Raw genomic sequence first — 20,176 nt, 5'->3', positions numbered from 1 at the left:
TATTTCAGGAAAGAAACGTGACTGAAAACAGACATTCAGCATTTTCTTTTATTTACTACAGCTGCACCATACAACACATAATCCTCACTTCAACTTACTGTAATGAAATGTAAAGCAGAGAGCAACATTTGCATTTACAGCAGCGATACAAATACTTTTTTTTTTTTGGTTTAAAAATCAGTCACTTGTGTAAAAATCCCATTACATTCAGGAGGAGTTGCTATGCAGCTCTGAATCAGTTCTGCTGGCGTTCTATGGCACGGATGTAATCACAACCACAGAGTCTCATTACATTATGGTAATTCAATTACAAAATAATAACAGTAATTTTCAAGACACTTAAGGAGAAAACTGAGCTTTGACCCTGCGACCAAATGACATGGGCATCGGACTGAGTCCCTGAAAACCTGCAGCGTGTCAGGCCATCAGGTCCGTGTTAGCTTGTCCGGGGGCATGAATCCTGAATCTCCCAGAGTTCTGAGGGCCACCCTGCCGCTAGGGCGGATGGTGAGCCACGTGATGCTGCCGTTGTTCAAGCCCATCCGTAACCAGCCCTCTGGAGGAAACTGCAGAGCCCTGAGAAAACAAAAGAAAGATGAGTAGCTGCGACGAGCATCTGGAGCTAGTGTATCTTTACAGGGGACTTCTTTAACAAATCATTTGATTTGTGTGTGACATTATACAGCAAGTAGTCTTTTGACGGACTTTAAACCCTTTTCATGACTAACTACATGTACTTTAAGTCCCTTTTAATCACATGCACAGAAAAGCAGTCACCAAGGTTCTATGGAGCAGCTAGAATATTTACATTAACAGGATTTTGTTAGGGATCCCATTAAGAGCACAATGACACATGTGAAGCACATATTCAATAAAAAAAAAATCTTATGAAAAACAGTTGCCGCATAGTTTTAAACACAATGGTTTGCAAAGCAAGAAGGCCACACTCTGGCCTCGGCCGATGTGTGACCACCGAGAATGCCGGCGACACAAACCTGCAGACAAAATAACGGATGACATTGGCATGACACACGATGATCTCGAAGCTGTCCTCCTTCTGCTTGGGGTCAGCACGGTGGATGTAGCGGCGAAAGGCTGCCTCAATGCGAGCGCCGTCTTCGTGGTACTGCTGGAGGACGGTAGAGAGGTTGAAAGCCACCTTTGTCACATGGGAGGGTTCTGTTTGAACCCCCCAGTCAGTACAGAGTCAATACATGATACCGCTGTGCATTGTAGGGAATGTATGAAGAGTTTTCCTTCCAAAATGAGGCCAACTATTTGGAAAATGTTACTTCTCCTAAAGGCCTAATCAGCTGTGAATCACAGACGGCTGAAAATTGTTGTGAACAGCTGCACTGCTCTCTGTGGGAAATATTAGTGGTTACATTCACATTAATGATTCAATTATGTTTTCGGAGTAAGCCATTACTGAGGAAAATGTTTACATGGGTTGTTTATGGGATTGTTACATGGATAATCCTGTTTCATGGTCTTGCAGCTACTATGTTCGGAGCTCTGCTTTTAGATGAAAGCTTTCCCAGATAAAAATTTAGCGACAATGAGTCTTTGCAGAAACAGTGTCCTGGTTACTTTAGATAACCCACAGACCTCACTGTCAACAGTTTTCTTTGTAACCACTTGCTGTTACTGTGCTGAAGGTTGCTGGGTCCATGGATTATCCAGTGACCAGGACAGTGTTTATGGAAAGAAACACACTGAAGCTGTTGACTATTTTTTAAAGGCGTGATGAAAACTAAAACTACCTGTGTGGCTAGATATGATATTGGGTAAGTTTATCAGTTGGACAAACCAAACCTTTTATGTCCTCTCTATGCAGTAATAGCAATGAGTAAACTCTAATATGATTGCTCCTCAGCTACTTGAAACGCTGGCATTTTGGAAATGAACTCTTCCTACAGCCATTCCTGTGGCAATGCACTGATGTATTGGCTGATTTTGCAGCTGTAAGCCTAAACAAGCACTTGACAAGACGCCTGCACAGACATGTGGGGAGCAGAAAGTTACCTGAACAAGGATATGCAAATACAGAAATTGGGGCCTTGAGCCCACTCTCACCACAGCATCAGGCTTCCAGTGAGTGACCGGTGGAACAGGCTCGATGGGTGCACCCTCTCTCAGCAGATCACAGCTTAACAGGTCCACTCCTGGACCCGTATGACATTTGGTGTGAGGGAGAAAATGTTAATATGCAATTGTGATGTTCAACATTTCTGCACCAGCTTTAAACAGAGATGTAAAGAATGTAAGAAAAATAATACCTTAAAACTTAATTTCACGTGGTTTTCTTATGCTGATAATAAAAATGCATCCTGTGAACTCCCTCAAAGAGCATTTTAAAACCCCAGTGTGACATCCATCTACTACCTGGAAGGTGTTTGCTGATGATATTTGCAGTCTCTGTAGCCCTGGCCATGCTTGAGTGGATCAGAATATCATACTTCAGTCCCAACGCTGCCAAACGCTGGCCCGTCAACTCAGCCTGCTCACGACCTGGAAGTAGTGACACAACAGTCATTAGAAATGGCTGGTCTGTCAGAAACTGTCAGGGGAAAATGTGGGTATAACAACAGAGATTGTTACTTCAATAACTGCTGTCAGGGTGATACATGCATGCTGAAGTAACAGCACTGAAGCTTGATGCAAGCATCAGTATGTACTTGTGACTCCTGGTCAACTTTCAGGTGACTTAATGGGAAATAAAGGACCTAATGGAGTGAGGATCCTCTCCTTGTCGCTGTTTCCGCTCAGGTTGTACTGGGAGTGTCTGATGAGGAGGATGTTTCGTGTGGCTTTTGGTTTGCCGTTGTCCTGCTCAGAGCTGGGGTCCTCAGTTGCAGTTTCCTTCTTCTTCCCGTTAGACAGTGCAGATGGGTCTCTCCTTAACAGAGTTAAGACGAGGTCATCTTGAGATTAGAAGTTTAGAAGCTTTGTCTCACATGGTTAACTTGAGGGATGGGGAAACTGGATTAACACAACTAAGATTATGATCAGCATGATCATTTTATTCACACATCTCGTTATGAAGAACACTTCCAGTTTCCACAACTATATTCATAGCTGACTATCATCTGATCTCGTCCAAAACAGAAATTCAATTTAGCAGGATATTAAAATGTGGTCAACCTCACCAAGATCAATTTAACTTTAATCGTAGTGGATAGCCTGTTATTAAATTGAAAGTTAAAGGGGGAAAATGGAGGTCGGACAACAGGCAGTAATAGCTACGTTCAGATGATCAAACAGTGAAGAGACAGCGCGTCTAGAGACACGTACTTATCCCAGTTGAAGTCCCAGGAGTGTCCAGTCGGGGCTGGTGTGTGGCTGGCAGGTGTCCACGCCGGCTGCGCAGCTTGTAGGACGGTGAATCTCGACCACCGACTGGCCGCCTCCCCGCGCTGCTCACCGAAGTAACCGCGAGAGTCGGCAGCGGCTGCCGCTAACACAACGACGGCAGAGCCTCCGGCGAAGCCACAAATAAGTTTCAAAGTTTTCCTGTACGACATCCTGCGAGAGGGAAAAACTACTGCTAGCTAATTAGCTGCGCTTAACTGCTCTACTCCGTTCTGCTGTTAACAAGGTGTGACGCTAGCCGCCTCACTAATGTGTGGCTTAAATGCTAAATGGCGTATGACTGTCGACTCCACCGCCACCACGGGAAACAAAACACGCTTCTTTTGATACAAATATCGACCGGGCGGCGGCTCTTACCAGGAAACTAAAAACACTGTCGGCACAAGAGATAGCAAGCTAATCTGAGCAGTTCGCCACAAACATAACGGTGGCTCGGCGGGGCCAAAAAAGCCGGCTTTCGCCTTTCGCATAAATCCCGACATGTACCACACGAGGGCGCTCTAATCCCTGAATTCACAGTAGTAACTACAGCGTAGACTCCGAAGTCCACTCAACATGCAGCATTTCAATGGGCCAACTGTATGATAACACAAATTAAAGCCGAATAAATCAACACATAATTTTAGTAAAATCCCATCTCTTAAAAGACCTTCATGCTCCCCCCGCTTCTCTATATTTTACATTTTTACCATGTCTATTTTGGTGATAGATGACTGTGAATGGAATGGGTAAAGATATTTTAACAACTTAATTTTCAATTAAATAATGAATATTAGTATATATAAACCACACCGAATTTACAAGCTTAAGTTGACCTTGTGTCAAAGCAGTTACGGCTCTTTGACACGTGTGTATGCTTGTGTTCATGGAAAGCAACATTAAACTGCAGAATTGTAAATGAGGTTTGGTGCGGCGCGCTCTCCGCCGAAAGACCTCTGCGCATTTGGACCAGAGCTACCGGCAGGGTAGCTTCCAAAAAGAAAATTAAGAGCGATAGACATCATCTTAAACTTTAATTGTCTATTTTATGTTAAATTAATTGAATATGCAGTGAAGATTGGATGAGTCGGTGAATACCTTTAAAAAAAAAAAGTAGGTTTTTACATTCGCGGAATCTACCTGGCAAGAAATGCGTGCAGAGTGACTCATGCTTCCGACAAAATGCAGGAACATCAACATTATAGGTCCAATCATTTTCTTCTGGAGACACTTGCAGGGTTTGCACAGGCTCCACCTTTTCAAGCGGTTCAGTGACCTCACCAGTGGGCTGGATTGTAAGGGTGGGATTTCCAGGCTTTCAGAGAGCGCTGTGTATTCCTGCCTCTATCCTAGGATCTATGCGGCTTAAACGACAGCAAAAGACGGACTGGCTGTACCTTTGATAGCTATAGAAAAGACCTATATATACACTGCACACTGGATCCTTTTTCTACATGCGACTCCAATCGGAATAAATAATTGAGGAATGTGGAAATTACAGAATGCCCAACAGCGCTGGAAAGAGATTTAAACCCACCAAATACATCCCAGTGTCCACTGCTGCCACACTCCTTGTGGGATCGACCACTTTATTTTTCGTTTTCACGTAAGTTTGCATCGCTTTTTGTTCTTATTCGCTGCACGCCGGGGCTTTCATACACTGTGTGTTCACTGATCACCCAGACAAGATGGGATTTGCAGCTCGAAGTTTGCATGGGTGGATTCAATCACTTAGGTAGATTAAGTGATTGTAGAGGAGTGTATCTATCCCAAAGGGGAATACTGGAAGGGGGGTTGTAAAGAGCAGCCTTGTGATCTTGCCTTCATGTGCAGCATCGGACACATCATTCAGTTATACCTGCAAGGCAAACTTCCCATAAAGCATGCAAGTTTAACATGCTTTAACGTGCTGGAGACCACAGCTTTAGGCCGCAGGTACTCACGTTCAATTGAAGAAATGCCGCAGGCAGTAGTTGATACAATTAAAATGGTTGCATTGGCCCAGCAGGCGGTTGTGTTTGATTCATGCACACTCAATTGAGGTGGCTGCAGAGTCACACAACCTAGCCAGAGGCATTATAATCCTCTCAGGTTTGAGGTTGTCAGTGTGGAGTCCTGCAGGAGCTCCCAGCCACCATGTCTCACCTGATGTGTACACAGTAATCTAGTATCTTCCTTGGAGGAAATGAGGATTAAAGTGCAACCTCTGACCGAGGCCAACAGGTCCCCTCAAAAGCAGATATGAATTGAGTTCAAGTGAATTTCTATGCTCTGACAAGCAGGTGACACCAGCTGCAATCAGGATGATTACATTGTCACGCAGCCCATCAGCCAGCATCACAATCATGCCAAGGACCCCCAGGTAGGACGGCTATTGTCCCATCTGATGAATTGTCCCATCCATTCGCTCCATCTGATGAATGAAGGGAGATAACAGCAGAGAGAGTGATGTCTCATCATTCCTACATTTACTCTTCTACAGTGCTAACCCTATAGGTGAATGGATTATCAATGGAATCAATGCCATGCTTGATTAGGACCCCTGAGGGAGGGGGGTTGGAAATCATTTTGGGAACCTCTGACCTGGATTTAGGACTGTGGGGATACATCATCCAACCTTTATCCAAGGCAGAGCCAAAATAATATTGCTGAATGTGATTCCTCACCTCCAATAGTGCAAAAAGTATCACTGTGGCTAATGGGAACACGTTGAGTGTGAAGAGGATGTTACTTCATTTGCATAATAAGCCATATTTATCATTTTCAACATAGATTTTTAGTTAATATGTACGCATATCCATTTATAGCTGTTGTGGATCTAAGGTGGAGTGTACTATTAAATCATTTACTGCTTGGTGACACAAATCTGCGTTGGATTCAAAAATGTGATTCAGTGTGTGTCATTCACATGTATGAACGAGATTTGTCCAACCTGGATAAATGCAAGAAGACGCAGACAAAAGACGCTTTAGCTACACCCTGAGTGGGTTTCCACTCTGTCTCAGGTCAGCGACTGAGACTGAAGGAGACATATGGTGTTTGCGGGTAGTGTCGGCAGGTTGGATTGTAGCTTTAAAAATCCCAGCCCTCCTTGCTGTTCGGTGGAGGGCTTTGGGTAAACAAATGGCCTGATTTACAAGTCTTGATTCAGAGTGAACGTGTTGTGATTTAATAAGAAATTTGCATTTCAAGCCATATTATTCACAATAATCTGCTATTCAGACATTTTTGTTGAATAATATTAGTTCTTCTGTTGCTGGGGTTCACTTCAATTCACACATTAAGGTTCATCCTCCAGCAGATGGTTCCAGGGTGAGGATTAAGACTTTACTCTGTTGCTCCTTCATTTCCCAGTAAAAGGTCCAGGGGATTCAGTCTCGTATAATGGAACCCCCTGGGGAGCAGTGAACTAGGCCATGCCTCTTCATTCTCAAACACACATAGAGTCCATTATGTTGAACCCAGTCTAGTCTTGTCTTTGGCTCGAGTGCAAAGCTACACATTTATTAATGCGAGCCAAAGAACAGTGGTATGCCTTTATCTAAATTGTATTAACCAGAATTACATGTATCAAGTGTAATGGTGGGAACACTCATAATTTCTGTCGCCAATTTCGTTTGGCAGCCTCACACAGGGTTAAAACTACTAGTCCCTTATATACACTCACGCAGCAGAGTGCCAGGCTCACAAATCTGTTTTTATTCCTAGGCCGCAGTATGTTAAAGGCCTCACTGTTGCCAACAGGCCACTTGGTGTCATATGGGCAATGGAGGATGAGACCCGGGGCCAGCACTGGCTCACACACACACATACTGTCCATGGTGTGTCACTCTCACTGTGTTTGGCTTACTGACGCCTGACAGTTTGTGTTTCCCACAGAGATTGAATTAGAACACATTAGTACAGAATTATTTATATCTCTACAGCATGACCACGACTCGCCACAAAAAATACGGATGATAAATTAAGCTTTTAGTCATGGTTTAGCCATCATAATGTTATCCCAGCCATATCTGGGTCTATAATGAGATTCTATTATACAGTAGCTTAGACCCCGCGCTATGTCTAAATCCGTCCCAGCTCTGTATGGCTGCATTGAAGAAGCTTTCTGTTACCTTTTAGTAATTCCTTAGAATGGCTTCATCACCGGCCTTGACCATAAGCCAAATGAGTAACCTGCTCAGGAAACCGAATGTCCAGACGGGCTGTTATCATTTGTTGCTAAGCCTAATAGTCCATACTTTAGCGTACGCATGGATAGATGTGTGGAAACTTTCAATTGATCATCTGGACAAGACGTGCGTTCAGCAGTTTCTGCTGAGTGGAGTTGAATTATGAGAGAGGTAGTCAGTGGTGGCAGTCGGAGCCAGCATATCAGCAGGCTGAGAGCAGAGCTGCACATGAGAACAGGCCCGGCAGGAATCTAATCTTCAGCTTCCACATCTGTTTCCTCCTTTTCACTGTATATCCATTCAATAGGACCTTATTCAGATCCTACTGAATGCATTGTTTTGCATTTGTGCTTCACTCAGAGGTCCTTGTAGAGATTTGTCAAGGTATTTCCGATTTTGTTTAAGAGTGCAGAGTTGTCGAAATATGTGAACGAGAGGGATGACAACCATGATACACTGATAAAACAAGTGCTGCTCTATTCAACCTTCTGGTACACATATGGCACCCCTAATGGTTCAATGTAGAACCATTTAACATGGTTGGTTGTATACAACCTCTGTTTTTACTGTGGAATAGTTGGGAAACTTAGTGGATAGTATAGTAGAAGTGTTATCAAAGAAATAAGCATACAGAGACCGATTCAAAGAGAAAGCGTCTATAGGATACAGCTGAGCCTGGAGCCATATTTATTAGCTAAAAAGTATAGAAAAGATGTTATTAATCCTTTGTATGAAACTCCATTCACATTCAACACATGGTCAAGTCCAGAGGTGTTCCTAATCTCACACTTGCCCCCCCCCACTGAGGTTGCAGCCCCCTCTACGCTCGCCTGGCCCCCCTTCGCTCGGCTGTGTCCACGTCTTATTAATTGGAGGTCTAAAAGCATAATTGAATGTTGGTTCATTGATCCTAATCCGCATCCTGCGTGTGATTATGTATGCTGAGCTGCTGTCGTCTTTTTGTCGAGGGGTTCGGCAAACAAGCTTGTAAACATTAATGCCTTGCTACTTGGTATTAGTGTCCATTAGAGCCTGTGTGCTTTCCTCCTGTGTGGCGTTAGTGGCTTTGAGGCGTCACATGTTTGACTGTAGTTAAATGAATTGTTGGTTTAAGTCGTCCTGTTCATGCTCCATGTGTAAGTCAGCCCATCCCGGCTGCTTGTTTTAAATATTGCTCATGTGATGTTGGTGCCGATTTGTGTTTAGTTTGTTTATTTAAATCAATGATTGAGAATATATTTGCGATGTCGCAAGGGCAGAGAGTTTCTCAGGAGGAGGAAATTGCCAATTGACATGTTATTAATATGCCCTAGTAGCTCTTTCAGTCTCTGTGCTCATGAACAAGCATCTATCAAGCCTAGAAACCAGAGAATCTAAGCCTCCCTGATGTGATATTCATGTACAGCATACTGAGAAAAGAGCAGGACTTATGACATGCTGGCACAACTTTAACCTCCTAATAAGCTTTATGAAAATATTCCATGATTCCCATGTGAGTAGCAGATTTCAGCTCTTAAAGGAGACATATTATGCTCATTTTCATCTTCATAATTTAAGTTTGGGTTACTACTATGTTTACATGCTTTAATGTTCAAAAACACATAAGTCGAGTCCAGTTGCTGGGCATAAATTATGCCGACGTGTGACATGGTGAGCTATTAAAGGTGGGACTACTGACGAGGCGTTTCAAGGAACTTCAGAAGTGGTATTTTCTGTGGGAGAGAGGAGCTGCTGTTGGCGCAGACTTTGGCCTTTTCAACTTTCAAGACCTTCTACATGCACAAGAGAACCTTCATCACACACACGGAAAATAAAAAAAAATAAAAAAAGCATAATAGGTCTCCTTCAAGGCGAGCTCGTCACAGTCTTCAGCATGTCCTCCTCAACTTGCCGTCAGACACATTCACTGAATATTGCTGTACTGTCATCACACACTGTCGCAGCAGGAGGTTTCAGCCCCTCAGCTGAGGTGAATGAGGAGCCATGCTGTCTTCATGTCACACAGAGGATAAAACTTTGATAAAGCTTGACTAAAAGTAGCCAGTAGATGTACAAGATCACCAGGGCCAAGATTTTCCCTTTGCCTATTGATAAAATCCATGTTGCGCAGTCTCCTCTTGGTTTGTCGAGATAACTGCTGTATTTTCTTCACTGGGGATAAAACCAGCAGCAGGTCGGTGCGGTGTGGCTAGCTTTGTCAGATAAGATAACGATGTAATTTCCTCTGTACTTCTCATCCGTCAGCACCTCGGAGCGAGGGCCTGGAGATTGACAATTGAAGTGCAGGGTTGTGTCCCCTATGCTTTCAGAAAGTACTTAAGGAGATGGACAACAATGAATGCAGAACAGGTCTCATTTCACTTTGAGCTAGTGCAGAAGATGAGGCCACAGGTATAAATTGGCCTTTTTTATTTTAAGCCTGTGTGGGTTTTTCTTTTATGGTTAATTTTCATTCTCATTGTGGTTTATGGTTTACCACAAGGCACGTTTCCACCCTGCAGGGTCATCACACATTGTAAACCAAACCCCTGCTCATGCAGCTTCACAGCCTTAAAGGATAATACTAGTTTATTTCAGCCAAGGCGTAGTTCCCATAAATGTGGCTATTTTGGCTCTATGGGTCTTTTTTGCACTCTCCACCTCAGTTGTAGAGACTCAGGGAGACAAGGACACCTGAAACGACCAATATTTCTGACTGCGTAGGTGTCTGACTGACTATTTTAATTCACTTTGAAGTCTTTACAGTTACAAATAGTCTCTCCTCGTGTTGTGTCCCATCCCCCGCTGTCCTGATTTCATCAATGCAGAAGCAAAACTCCTTTGACATGACTGTTTCTTTGATACCGTCATGTAGCTCCAATCTGAGACACCTTCTATTTAAATCCATTAGAACTGTGTTTTGTCTATTTCTAAGTTAACTATAGCTATTATGCATTCATCATTTGTAAAGACTGGTCTGGCCCTGAGATTCAGGGGGTACCGTATGTATATTGTAATCACAGGTCTCTCCTTGGGGTTTTTGGCATGATGTGCATCTGTTTGCATGTCTATAACAAAAATAATGCTTACTGGCCCTACTAGCTGCATGGCTCTTGGGATGGTAGGCTTGGTTTCTCTGTTGGTCAGTCAACCATTTTCCTCCAGACTGAAATATCTCAACTATTGGATGGCTTGCCATGACATTCGGGACAGACATTCATGGTCCCCGCTGCGCTACTGTGCTTAATTGCAGCCTTATAGAGCCAGCAGTCTAGACGCATCTTGTTTTTAGTCTTCAGTGGTGGATGCCATTGCCAAATTTTTAAGCATCCTTAAGTGCAGCTTGAACGTCATGTAGCTAACCTCTGTGGTAGGATTCAGTAAATAAACCCAAGTTTCTCTGGAATACCATAAATGTTTTCATCTCATTTGAAGGCAAAACAAAAAACTATTTTGGAAGGAGCATCAAGTAAATCAGAGGGAGTGAATCTGAGACAGTTGTTACACATGCCATGGCTTTGATCTGTTGTGTCAATGTTGTACATCGGAGTGAAAATCCAAATAGAGATAATCCTGGATGGATTCCATTGATGTTTATCTGATATCAAACAGTGGAGACAGCAGGAGAACTCATGGCTCTTATTCCAGCGGTAGCTCAACACGTCTGAATCCTTCAAAATTTTAGCTGCCGATTGTTTGACTGTCTTGTTTCTGCTCTGATCAAATGTGAGTTTCAGACAAATTTCTTGGTGTAATTATGATAAGTGTGGTTCTCACAAGACATCAAATCGGATTCTTTTGGAGCAAACCATTACAGAACAGCCAACATCCAAGATGCACACACACACCAACCAGTCCTGTCCGCTGTGGCATGGAACTGCCATATATCTGTCGAGCCGAGGTATGTCCAGCTGTTGTATCTCCTCAGAGTAAAGCTGTTGAGTAGGCGTTCTCATTGGGGGGTCAGGAGTCCAGCAAAGGTTACTTTGAAGACTCCTAGGGGGGCAGCAGAAAAATAAAGTCGTTAATTTTGTTTGTCTATTCGTGTTATCTCGATGATGGAAGTACTTTTGTGCTCACTTTGTGTAGACAGACCCAACCTACAGGAAAGTCAGTGGTCAGTGTACAAAAGCAAACTTACACTCAAGATAAAAGTAATCCTCATCTTCCCCCCATCAATGTTCAAGGAGGCCTGAGCTGCAGACCGCTGGCAGAGCTTTCATACAGTCAGAGCAGTCTGTCTCCATTGGTATCGATGAGTGACAGAGGCCAAGAGAATAAAAGGCCAAGTCTTCTAATCTCATCCCATCCCAGCCGCCGTCACTGCTTGACAACTAGGTTAAGATAATGCTGATGGATCCTCTTCCCTGGCTCATGACGGTGCAAATGTGAGCATGGCGACTGTACATGCCACACAAACTGGTGCTGAGTTTCAGTACAGCAAGTTTTACTAATTACCATTTTCCCTCTGTAATTTTCAACAAAATCAACAGATCTGTCATCTACTCTACAAGCCCCTTTTTTGGACACGTAATAAGCTTGTCGAGCTGTACTGTAGAGCAATACTTTCCTCTTTCTTTGCACATTTTTCAAACAGAGCGCTAATTTCCAGTGAAAACCCCATCAGCACATGACCATATGTCTTTAACAGGGTGAGATCATTGTTTGCACATTTATCATAAATTAATAAAAGCACAAACACGCTAATCTGCAACAGCAGGTGATACAGAATCCAAATTGTGCATCATGTTCTTATCGTGATTTTCAGGCACATGCTGAGCTTGAATAAAAATCAGTGTTTTCTAAAATTAGCCCGTCCGATCCTGTGTTTTTTACTTTTGTTGCACTCTTTTGTAATACGTGTGAATCAGATAAATTTAATACGCCTTGAAGAACAGGAAGGAAATTTATTATATTTGACCGAATGTGTCATCTGTATGCAGGATCAATAGAGTTTTATTTTCCCACTGCAGCTCATGACTGTGTGCCTTTCTCTATGTCTATTTTAAGTCCGTTTGGTTTCTCTGAAGCAGTGACTTTCTGGAGTGCTGGTGCTTGCCAGAAAAGTAAATTGTGCCTTGTGATGCCATAGTTGAGCTAAATGGATCCATGTGGATTCAGTGCACAGCAGTGTGTGGGCGAAAAGTGCGGGAAAGTGCAGCGAGGTGCTCTCAGAGTTTGCTGTACTCCACCACCCTCCCACCAGCCGAATAAGCCTGGGCTGCCTGGAAAGTCTCCTCCTGGGGAACATGTGGGATTAATTTAGACCTCCAGCCTCTCCCTCCATGGGTGTCTCCACCCTTTTTCCCCTCATGTTGTTTTGCCAGAGAGAGACCATGACTGGCAATAAGTAGAAACAGAGCTCTATGTCTTAACACCCCCGGCTGGAGTGGCTTTCTGAGAGATCAAGGAGTCTGTATAGCAAGCTGAGGCTCCCAGTGTTTACAAGAGCGAAGCAGTGTCCATCTCTGGGACACAGAGGAAGACAGGCAGATAGACTCTGTGATTATAAGGGCAGGTCTTCCGCATCTTTGCCACTATTTGAAGTAAGCGGTTGTAGAAGTCTGTGGAGATGAGTGGGCACAGCAAACAAAGCCACGACCCATTCATCTGTGTAGTGGAGTTCAACCACAGAACCACTGCAGACCGATGCAGATATCAACATGTAAGACTTAAAGCCACCATGTGTAGAATTTTCATGTGGTTTTAACATCTTCAAAATCATTCTTAAGACAATCGTTTTAGTGGGAAAAATTCTGGCAAAACTTGCAGTCAGTGTGATGTGTATTGATGTCAGCTGAAATGTCTTTTGTATACCAACACTGGGGGCTCCAGAGTCCGAAATTCTTACATTCATCATCGCTTTAAAGTGGCTATAATTGATATTTACATAAAAACAATGTATGACAGGGCTCCAGGGTATGACTGTTCTGGTCGCACGTGCACCAAAAGATCTGTCAAGTACGACTTAGCATTTTCAGTGGTCACACACACGGTAGAAACCGAAATTTACATTCCCTAGATGGTCAGAAACATGACTCCAAATGAATGATAATGTTGCTCTGTACCTGGTAAATGTGTAAATATGCAACCATTTGCTTAAGTTTACAATATCCACTTTCTCATTAAACTGTGGCAGCAGTCTTAAGTTATTAATGTCAAAATGCTGCATACTAGACCGGTCATCCTTTCCCCAGAGACAAACGATAACCCTCCAGGTTCAACTTCGCCTTCTCTGTCTGCTGTCGGATTTTCTCCACCTCAATTTGCTTATTAACCTCCAATTTGTGTTTAAGCTTTTCATGCTCCATCCGCATCAATAGAAGTTCTTTCTGCTGCCCGAAAGTTAACCCGTGCGTTGGGGAGGGGAATGCCGTAGCCACTGGAGGAGGCAACTCTGGATCCCCCCCCCTGTCAAAACCCCTGATTCGACTAGTTTTGATTTCAAAGCCACTTTAATATTTTCTTTAAGGGGCTTATCGCCCACAGCCACTGAATAATGTTCAGCCAATTTAGGCAAAGGCTCTTTCGTGCATTTATCCAAAGTCCTCGGACGGAGCAGAAATAAACACTTCACTCTCAGCCATTTCAACAAACACACTTCTCACTATCAAACAAAACAGGTGATGATATGTCAGTGTTATGTCCACAACAGCAAAACAAAAGCAATTATTACAGGTTAAAGCTGCTATGAGTAACATTTTTATGTTAACGATGGGTCAAAAAAAATGTGTGTGAAAGGGCTTGCCTGTGGTGATGAGCCCACAGAGAATTACTAGCTTAGACTTACTAAGGTGTTCAAAACTCAGATTGAATGCTGATGTTGCTCTGCGTCTGTTAAAAATATAGTTAATGCAGGTTTAAATGCACAATGATGTAAAAAATAAAGATGTAGTGTGATGACACCATGAAATACAGCCGTATCATTGGAGCTGTCGTCTTCACTGTTATAAAATCAAAATATATTCCGAAGCTTAACACTCCAAGCTTGTTGTTGTGATATATCCGTTTGGTGGAGGTGACTTTCTATAAATAAAAGTGGTCACTTTCATCTTTTGAAGCCATGGATCCAGGGGCTCTTGGCAGGTTCTCCTCTGTTAGACATTTGGCCAGTCCCTTTGTAGTTCACTGCAGAGGCTGCCTTATACTGTCTGTCATATGCTATTATTTCACACCTCTCAGGACATTTATATTAATAGTTAAAAGAGCTTGACCTGCCAAATGTCATGTACTCATAGATAGAAATCTCCTTTTTTGTTCGTAAACATATACTCAAATGCGTGCAGGCCTGAGCGCCAGTCCCTACAACAATACAAGAAGGTATTTTGCTGTGACATTCAGGGAATTGTTTCTGTCATAGCTTTTTCTTCTCAGAAGCTGTTTTCTAATGAAAGGACAGACAAACCCTATTTTATACATTTAGTAGTTCAGCATGTTGTGCATTAGCTGCTGTTTGCCTTCTACTCAAGCTTTCATCCACTCTCCATCATTCGCTCTCATATTTGAAATTGTAATCGAACTCTGTTGGCACCAAAACACATATAAAAAAGGCAAATGCGGCCCCGTGCGATGTTGTTTTTTATGCTAGACCAAACAGGTTGGATTGTCTATTCAGCCCACTGCCAACATGCTACAGTTAGAATACAGAGACAGAAGGTAAAGGTGGGCCACTGTACTCCAACCAGTTACTGTGTAATCCTTATGTCAAATGTCTGTTTAATAGTATGGCATCGTGCTTGACAGGGAGGATATTTTGAAATTGGGTTAAATTCACAATGGACAAATGTGTTCAGCCCGCAGGTCTTTACCATTCTCTGTGGATTCCAGGTCCAGTTCTACCTAATATAAAGTGTCTGAGTGTGTCATGGAGAGAAATCTCACAGTTTGAATCTTGAAGCTTTTGACAGGCGTGTGGACTCAATTTGAGGTTCCAGGTCATCCAGATGTAATACTTGAAGCAACTTGTCCTCTTGGATTGTTTTATTTAGCTATTGTTGCTTTTACAAGACAGTAAAAGACACCCACTTATCACTCTGTGCTATTTTAGTACACAGTTTGACAGACAATACAAAAATGTGTAGTGAATTAACACTCCTGGTGGTGTGGAAGGAAGTTGTTGACCACATCTGTGACAGAGGCTGTACTCTGCCGGAGAGAAGCCAGCCAGCTCTGTGGATTTCCTCTCCTACACTGTTTTCTTTGGCCCAGCAGTGTGTGAAATTGCAGAAAGGCTTGCAGTTTTTGACCGTTATCCATATCCAGCTGATTAAGTCATAGTTGCACTATCTTTGACTGAAAAACAAGGACAGGAAGTTTGACTTTGGATTTATAAGCAGAGAATTCTTCACTTCTCACTTGTACTTCTTTGGAGAATGATTGTCAGCGACATACACACAGAAGCTTACCCCCATAACTGAACCGATAGCAGAACTGTTCCTTGGCTGTTCCCTTTTTTCCATGTGATATGGTCAGTCAAGTACTTTATTTTGTTGAGCTGGATGGTTTGGTTGGTTCAAAAGTAAAAACTAAACTAATAAAAGTGGAAGCTACAACAACCACATATTATGTTAGAATAAAATAAGTCTGATTTAATATTTTTCCTTAGCATTGTTCTTGTATCGTTTTGTATGATGAGTCTTTATTTCCATGTCTTCTTGATCATCAAATTGAGATATTTCTGTATGTCCTTTGACATATACAATGCTTTAACATTTCTTTAAGCACAATATGTAGCCATCAATTTCATACTTAAAACCCCTTTACAGGATTCTCATTTTAAAATGTGTCTGTTTGAAACATTTGCCTACAAAGTCAGCTGCAGACGGCGTTTTCAACCAACTCACGGAGCTGACATTAGCTTGGTTTGATAGCTAGCTAGCTTAAGCTTATTAAATCTGCCAGGACAGGTGTTGCTTCAGCCATTTAAAAAAAAAAAGACAATGGCCGACTAGAAATGAGAAGCCTGCTCTTGTCTACTCCTGTCTGAGACCAAAAACCTATTGTTTGAATGGTAAATCTGACGCCATTATCATTGTAAACGGCCTTTTTTGCAGAGATAGGGGAGCTTGACAGGCGTAGCAGTGTAACTAAGGGGGGATGGGGCTTAGTGAACATTGTATTAGACTGTCTGGATGTTTTGTAAGGCAGCGTGCCATGTGGCTGTGCAGCCTTAAGTGCTTTGGGTCCTCTATTACTTGAAGGAACTTCATCCTGCCTTATCTGCTCCAGGGTGAGGATGTTTTCGGTTTGTTTTGCCTCTTGTCTCCTGGGAAGTAAGTGAAATTGTCGATCCTGAGAGGTGGGCTTGATTGTCTAGCCACTCGGGCTGCAGATGGAACCACAAAGCCTGACCTTTACACAGTCAATGCAAGCTCAGACCTCACTCACTGGCTGTGGTGTAAGGCAAAACTGTGCTCTGGCAGGAGTGCAAAATATCAATAGACCTGAAGCCAAATGAGTGATGAACTAAAACAGAGCCACACCACGGTGCCATTTTATTCCAAATTTGGATCTTAGTTGGAGTCTTTATCCAACCGCACAGGCAGTGATCTAATTCAGCGACCTGGCTGCGCCCAGTTAGTTCAGCAGCCTAAAACCATTTGATCAGAACTGACATGAACAGCAGACTTTGTTATCCTCAAAGTCTGCTGCACAGCACCCCGCCCCCATCACTACTGCCACCATGCATTCTCAGCAGTGTGAATAATTGCTAAAGTCCTGATTAAACTGCCGTGGAACTATTAGCTAGCCAGCCAAATCCAGCTGATCCCTCAAATTGTTTTAATACTACTCCCTGTTGACATCAGGGCCACCCAGAGCATCAATCACCAGGTGTAGGAGCACACCTACTGCCCCTAAGTTTTAATACCTCATAACTCACATACAATAATGGCTCTAAATGGCAGAGTGACTGATAAACTCTTCAGTATTAGTGTGACAGATCAATGGCTGGGGAACACATCTTTCTACTCGGGGTGCCATCCCTTCAAGCTGTGTGTTGTGTGATATACAGCATCTGTGAATGTGCAGCAACAGCCTTATTTACCAGACGGCCCCAAGTGGGTCGTGTTGAGGTTCCAGTCAAATATTTACTCAGCTCAGTATCTCAAGACCTCTCCCCTTCCCTCGCTCTGACAGAAACTCCACTTCAGTTCCTCTCTGCCCACAGAAGTTTAATAATGCAGCAGTTATAATGTACCTCTTTGCATTATTCCCACGGGCACGCTGGCTTTTAGCATCACTGAATATCGGGTAGGATAACCTGTGAATCTCAATTAGTTTGTTTTATTGATCTTTATACAAGGCCATGCACGGCTCGGTACTCGGTGCCCTCCTTAATTCATTTTACATTCTGATCCTGCTCGTCCACCTCTGCCATGAGTTTGGTGAAGATGACGGCCAGCGTCAGTTTGCATTTTTCTCCCAGCTACACTCGCCTCTCTCGTTGTTAAAATCTAGCCATTGTTTAAGGAGGCTGCATTTGTGTGGCATTCACAGTGACAAGTCCTCTACAAACACCTGTGATGACTATACTCATATCTGTCAACCCCAGGGCAAGATGCCATGACTGAGTCTCAGTGTTCAGTTTGTGACAAGCTAAAATGTCCAAGGAGATGCATCTCATCTTCTCACTGTGGCAGGTTAAAGCTCCCCTGATACGTGTCTGTGGGTTTAGCCTGCCTTGCGAAATATATCTCGCTCTATGTTAATGAAATCAGAGCTTATCTGCGACGAGCCCCGGCGTCCCTCGTTCCTAAGCATATTTCTGCCTGCACTAATGCGCTGGGTGCTGCAAATTGAGAATTTCCCCCTGAGAGTATGTGCAGATTGTTATTAGGGAGTCTTAGGTCTTCCCTGGAGACTTCCATCACATCTTAACTTTTTTGAAGTTTTTCTTTCCTGATTTGAGAAGTTCAGTTTGTCAGATGTGCTTCTTAGACAACTCAAAGTTTTATTACAAACAGTTTTTAAATTCTTTAGTATTTTGATCTATTTCTGGCACATTTCTGAACATTTTAATAAAAGTAAAATACATTTTTCCAATGTGATGAAGCTAACTGTCTGCCAGTGTGTGCATTAAACAAGATATATTAATTGCATCAGCCGTGGTGTGCAGATTTGAACTGACCTGGGTGTTTCAGGGATATTTTAGGAGCCGCAGTGTAGGAACTGGAGAGATGAGCCCCTGGGGAGCTGCAACTCCCATCGACAACATTGTGACTGATTGATTGAAAGCCCCGAAACTGGAGGAGGAGGAGCAGGAATCACAGAGAAACTGCTGAGCAGTCAGAAAGTACACCTGGCTCTGGGAAGTACCAACAGCACAAACAATTGGTCAGGATAGTGCAAAAGTAGCAATGGCACAGCTGTCCCAACCCCTGAGCTAAGTAAAGACCCACAGGCCCGTACGACGCAAGCTAAGCTCAAATGTCAAGTTTCAGCCTGAACCCATGAAAGAAGTCAGCTCAGCTCTGGCAGTGATGGACAAGGAGTTGGTGTTGTTGTGTCTGGAGTTGCTGACAAAAGGTCTGTCCCACAGCACGGAGTGACAGGGCCTGTGACAACAGCTGCCCGGGAAGCCTGCTTTCATGTGGCATGGGCTGAGGTGTGGTGGCAGCTGGACCAGGAGAGCTCTGGTACAGATATGCAGAGCTGAGGCTTAAGAGGAGAAAACGGATAAACCAACATGCAGCATCCTACTTCTACTGTAGATTCCCACAAAATGACATTTTTAAACCATCACTAATAGAAATCAGAGCATCTGTCTCAAAATTTCAGGAGCCTTTCGTGATGTTAATCATGTTGACTTTAACAAATGTGTCTGTCGCTGCTGTCTGCAGTCTGTAAAATCTTAGTAATGCAAAATTTGTTATGGTAAAAAGCAGAAAGGGACGTTTCACATGGGAGAAAATCACAGTCCGTACAGAGCACTTAAAGATATCAATAGGCAGCTTTGTATATGTACAGTAGATTAAATATTTGTTTAATTTAAGCTCTGTATCAGAATGGGAACATTGACATGTACAAATAGCTTTTTTTCCCCCATTGCATAACATAACACCTACGATTTTATATGTAGCTTAATTGTATTAATTATGTGTAAGTGTAACTGTTTGCATGCCAGTACATTTCAAGCGTTCAGCACTCTCACATAATTAGATTCCTGGCAGGGAGGAAAGGCTTCTGAAGTGGCAGTTTTATCACATAACACCCATGCGCTGTTAAATTAAAGGACAGGAATAGCAGCATATTTACTCATATTTGTACTGTACCTCAGAAAAACAGCACGCTGGAGTCAATTTGGTTGGATTGCTTCCCAGAGACTACAACTGTCCAATTTTCAACCAAGTACTGATACCAGCACTGTATGTACATAGAGATCAGAGGAATATTATGTCAGGCTGGAGTCTACCATGTGAATCGGGCAACTTTAGGCCAAATGGCAGAAGAGAGGCAGGTCGGTGCTGCTAATAGACTCTGCGGGTCATGCTCCAGGTCATGTACTCCCATCAGACTTCTACCTTGGCATGACCTCGCACTTTGTATACACCTACATTTATAAAGACAAAAAACTCATGATGCTTTGTAAAAGACTTTGATTGCATTAGACACGAAATGCCTACACAGACTTTGTTGTTTCACATAGCCTGTGAACTTTTAAGTGCTTTTTTAGA

At 43.0% G+C, this 20,176-nt stretch overlaps 2 protein-coding genes across 5 annotated transcripts in view; one reads left to right on the top strand and one right to left on the bottom strand.

The window, feature by feature from the left end:
• Window positions 1-34: 34 nt before the first annotated feature.
• pgam5 (PGAM family member 5, serine/threonine protein phosphatase, mitochondrial) lies at window positions 35-3,765 on the bottom strand. Of its 4 annotated transcripts, none has more exons than XM_073465621.1 (6): window positions 3,295-3,765; window positions 2,727-2,899; window positions 2,386-2,511; window positions 2,077-2,165; window positions 996-1,129; window positions 35-576 (listed from the first exon to the last, which is right to left on the bottom strand). In XM_073465621.1, exons 1-6 carry the CDS (start codon window positions 3,522-3,524, stop codon window positions 426-428), a joined length of 903 nt encoding a protein of 300 aa, XP_073321722.1. In that variant the 5' UTR covers window positions 3,525-3,765; the 3' UTR covers window positions 35-425. The 4 variants fall into 4 exon arrangements, with proteins under 4 accessions (XP_073321722.1, XP_073321723.1, XP_073321720.1 ...); XM_073465622.1 differs by having other exon boundaries at window positions 996-1,126; window positions 3,295-3,616; XM_073465619.1 differs by having other exon boundaries at window positions 2,077-2,172; window positions 2,387-2,511; window positions 3,295-3,616.
• Window positions 3,766-4,668: 903 nt separating this feature from the next.
• The window catches only part of zdhhc8b (zDHHC palmitoyltransferase 8b), a 67,778-nt gene continuing 52,270 nt past the window's right edge, over window positions 4,669-20,176 (top strand). The window contains exon 1 of the mRNA XM_073465302.1: window positions 4,669-4,957. Within this exon, the coding sequence (XP_073321403.1) occupies window positions 4,854-4,957 (104 nt within the window). The 5' untranslated portion in view covers window positions 4,669-4,853. The remainder of the gene's footprint in view (window positions 4,958-20,176) is intronic.

Source organism: Pagrus major, chromosome 5, assembly GCF_040436345.1.
Source record: "Pagrus major chromosome 5, Pma_NU_1.0".
Classification (NCBI taxonomy): domain Eukaryota; kingdom Metazoa; phylum Chordata; class Actinopteri; order Spariformes; family Sparidae; genus Pagrus; species Pagrus major.
This window is presented reverse-complemented; position numbering and strand designations above follow the sequence as displayed.